Consider the following 3,229-nt stretch of genomic DNA (forward strand, 5'->3'; position numbering starts at 1 on the left):
TGAAGCACTTGTTCTTTGCTTGCCACCATTTTTATGAGCTTGACGGAGAAAGATTTCCTTGCCACTAATCTTGTAGTTTCCGATTGCTATTGTGGCTTTGGAAAAATTAAACACGAAGCATAGTAATGAAAAGTCAACAAAATAGGTTTTTTTTTGTTTATTTATGTTTTAAAATTAAAATAAATTGTACCAACTCAGTCGGTTGCCAATTGCAAGGCAATTTAATGTCAATGATTAATAGTGGAGTGAGTGTCCAAGGGCATCTGTTAAAGCGACTGTGCTTAGCAGTCCTCAAAATACAATGAGCAACGGGGTCAGCTGACCCCATTGTCCCCACCTTTGCATTTGTGTCTGCTTCTATTATAAACTTCCGTTTATAATAATAATAATAATAATAATAATAATAATAACAACGACAACAACTTGGTGGAAGCTTTTAAATAACCTTATCATATGTAGGAAAATATTATGAAGGGGTCGGGGTTCAAACTAAGACTTTCCACTTTTCCACCTTTAAAATATATAAACTCAGGCAATAGAATACTTGATAAAAAAAATACAAAATAAAAAATAGTCTTTAGAATTGGCCCCAACTTTAGCATGAACGAGACCGGTGTGCCAAGATCAAGAAATCTCAAAGCTGCCAATGGAAAGATGAAGAAAAATTCCACTAAAATTTAAAGAGAACAAATTCTTAGGCCTAAGGTGGGTTCCCCTGGATAAAGAGAACAAATTCTTAGGCATAGCGTGGGTTCCACAGCATAAGAATTTTTTTTCTTCTCCTCAAACGTAAAGAGAACAATTCTTTTATTTTTCCTTCTTTTTGATAAAGTTAAATTCTTTCTTGGACCATTATAAGTTGCTTCTTTGTTGGTTGAGAAATCCTAGAACCATTGTAGTAGCATTTCATTCCAATTTAGTCTTCTTAACCTATGTTTTTCCACTCCATTGTTTAAGTTTATAAGCCAAGTTTCCCACCTTACCGTGAAACTAAAAAATATTTATCGTCTCAAATCTAATCCAAATTAAATCCAAATATATATATAAACTATATTATTACTTTGTGATCTTGGAAAAGCTTATCAATATCTTTTATTCAGTCAAAAGCAATTGTATATTTTTGCTTTCTAAGAGGCCCTGGTAAGTATTTCCAATTATTTATGCTATTATTCTTTTATATTTATTTATATTTATTTTCCACATATGCATGTAGTAAAACAATTTTATTTTTAAATAAATTTTACATGAAATATATTTAGTTGTACACTATTGATTGTGAAAATTTAGTAATTGATTGATCTACTACTCTTCAGCTCAACCAACCTTATTTCCTTTGCAGCGAAGCTAGCGACTGATTGGAAAATGGGTGGCGGAACTATGAGGACGGCAGCCAAGCTCGCTAGGTCAGGCTTCAGGGGAACGTATCCTGCGGAGAAGCAGTTGTCTCGGAACAGTGCTTCATCGCCGATAAGGGTTTTATCTCAGGGGACCAAAACCGCAGACGTGAAGCCTCTACATATGGCGGTTCCGACGTTGAAGGAAGCCGAGGAAGCCACGGCTGTATTGAAGGAGGCGATTGATCAAATTTACCTTTCACCTGCTAATTCTCAAATTGAGAAATCATATCCTGGTAGTGAACTCTCGGTTCTGTCTCCTTCTTCCAAGGATTGTCTTGTTGAGGCTATTTCAAATCCTTTGGTGCCCAGGCATGCCATTCACGCTTTTCAGTTGCTTAGCTCAAGTGCTGAGGTCCAAACTGTTGTGCAATCCATTGTTTGTGACCCAAATATATGTAATGCTGTCATGCAAAATCCTGCAGTCATTAGTTTCATTGAATCACAGCTTGCAGTGGCAGATTCAACAAATGGTGCTGCTTTTGCTGGTTCTGGATTTGTAGAAACTCCTGGAAAAGAGGGAAAGCCTGAGTCTCCGTCAGGAAATTTTTTTGATTTTATGGCTTTTCTGCAGAAATTGAAGCTGAGAGTTACTGAAATGGTAAGTAGAATGTCCAATTTCTATCAGAACATATTCCCAACAGTTGAGAAAGACAAATCTTCAGCTGACGCTGATGGAGGCAGTTTCATGGATTATAAGAATCTATTGGGATTGGCAATTATGGTGATAATGGTTGTACTGCTGAAGAGAGCCTAAACACTCACTAGGCAAAACTATAATCCGTCGACCTTTCTTGTCTTTTTTAATGCTTGTGTAGTTAAATATGAGTACTTTTGAAGCAACAACTTATTTGTGTAAAACTAGTAGCTACTTCTTCTGTGTATTTCTCTTGACATTTGAAGCAGATGTACTATTTTCTTTTTTGAGTAGAAGTGGAGTCTTCATGCACCGGTCGGTGTTAAAAATTTGACGAGACTTTTATAATCTGGAAAAAAATAAATAAATAAATACTACTCTTCAGCTCAATTGATATGTTTCGACATATGATTTTAGGAAAACCACTCATCAATATAAGTTCTAATGATATTTAATAAATCTTCTACTTATTGTTTGAAAGGAGATAAACATAGTTGAAGCTTGAGACGTTTTCAATGATGTTACTACTAATATAAAAATACTAGATAATTTCTCTATATGCCCCTCAAGTTAGTCCAAAAGTTTATCAGAATTATTGTGTCGTAACTTTTTATCAACATACCCGCTTCTCACAAAATTAGTCCTCAAAAAGTTAATCAAACCGACGATATCATTGCCTAGGGCTTTGCTTCAACCCATATAAAGATTTCTTAAAAAGAAACACCTTAGACTTGTCCTCCACAAAACCTTCTAGTTGCTCCATGTAGATTATCTCTTCAAGGTCACCATGTAAGAAAACGGTCTTTACATCCATTTGTTCCAACTCAAGGTTGAATTGGTTCACAATAGCGAGTATCCTTATGGAACAATGTTTCACCACCGGTGAGAAGATTTCATTGTAGTCAATCCTTTCCACGTGAATGAAACCCTTGGCCACAAGTCTTGCTTTGTACCTAGGACCTTGAACTCTCGAAATACGTTCTTTTTCTTGAAGATCCACTTGCATCCAACTACCCTTTGGTGTTTAAGTAGCTTCACAAGTTTCCATGTTTGGTTTTTCTCCAATGAATCCATCTCCTCGTTCACCGCCTTCAACCAATACTTGCTTTCCTTGCTCTCAAATGCCTCTGTGAGGTTTCTAGACACCGAGTCTTGCAATTTTTCAGCCGCATTTAGAGCATAAGACACCAAGTCTGCA

General features: G+C 36.1%; 1 protein-coding gene across 1 annotated transcript; it reads left to right on the top strand.

The window, feature by feature from the left end:
* Positions 1-886: 886 nt before the first annotated feature.
* On the top strand, positions 887-2,421 carry LOC146935442 (uncharacterized). The gene is made up of 2 exons (XM_085750631.1): positions 887-1,140; positions 1,340-2,421. The coding sequence occupies exon 2, from the start codon at positions 1,363-1,365 to the stop codon at positions 2,149-2,151; it is 789 nt and encodes a 262-aa protein (XP_085606757.1). The 5' UTR covers positions 887-1,140; positions 1,340-1,362; the 3' UTR covers positions 2,152-2,421.
* Positions 2,422-3,229: the final 808 nt, after the last annotated feature.

This window comes from Medicago sativa, chromosome 3 (genome assembly GCF_051527215.1).
Source record: "Medicago sativa cultivar Bolivia chromosome 3, Bolivia_mono, whole genome shotgun sequence".
Classification (NCBI taxonomy): Eukaryota; Viridiplantae; Streptophyta; class Magnoliopsida; order Fabales; family Fabaceae; genus Medicago; species Medicago sativa.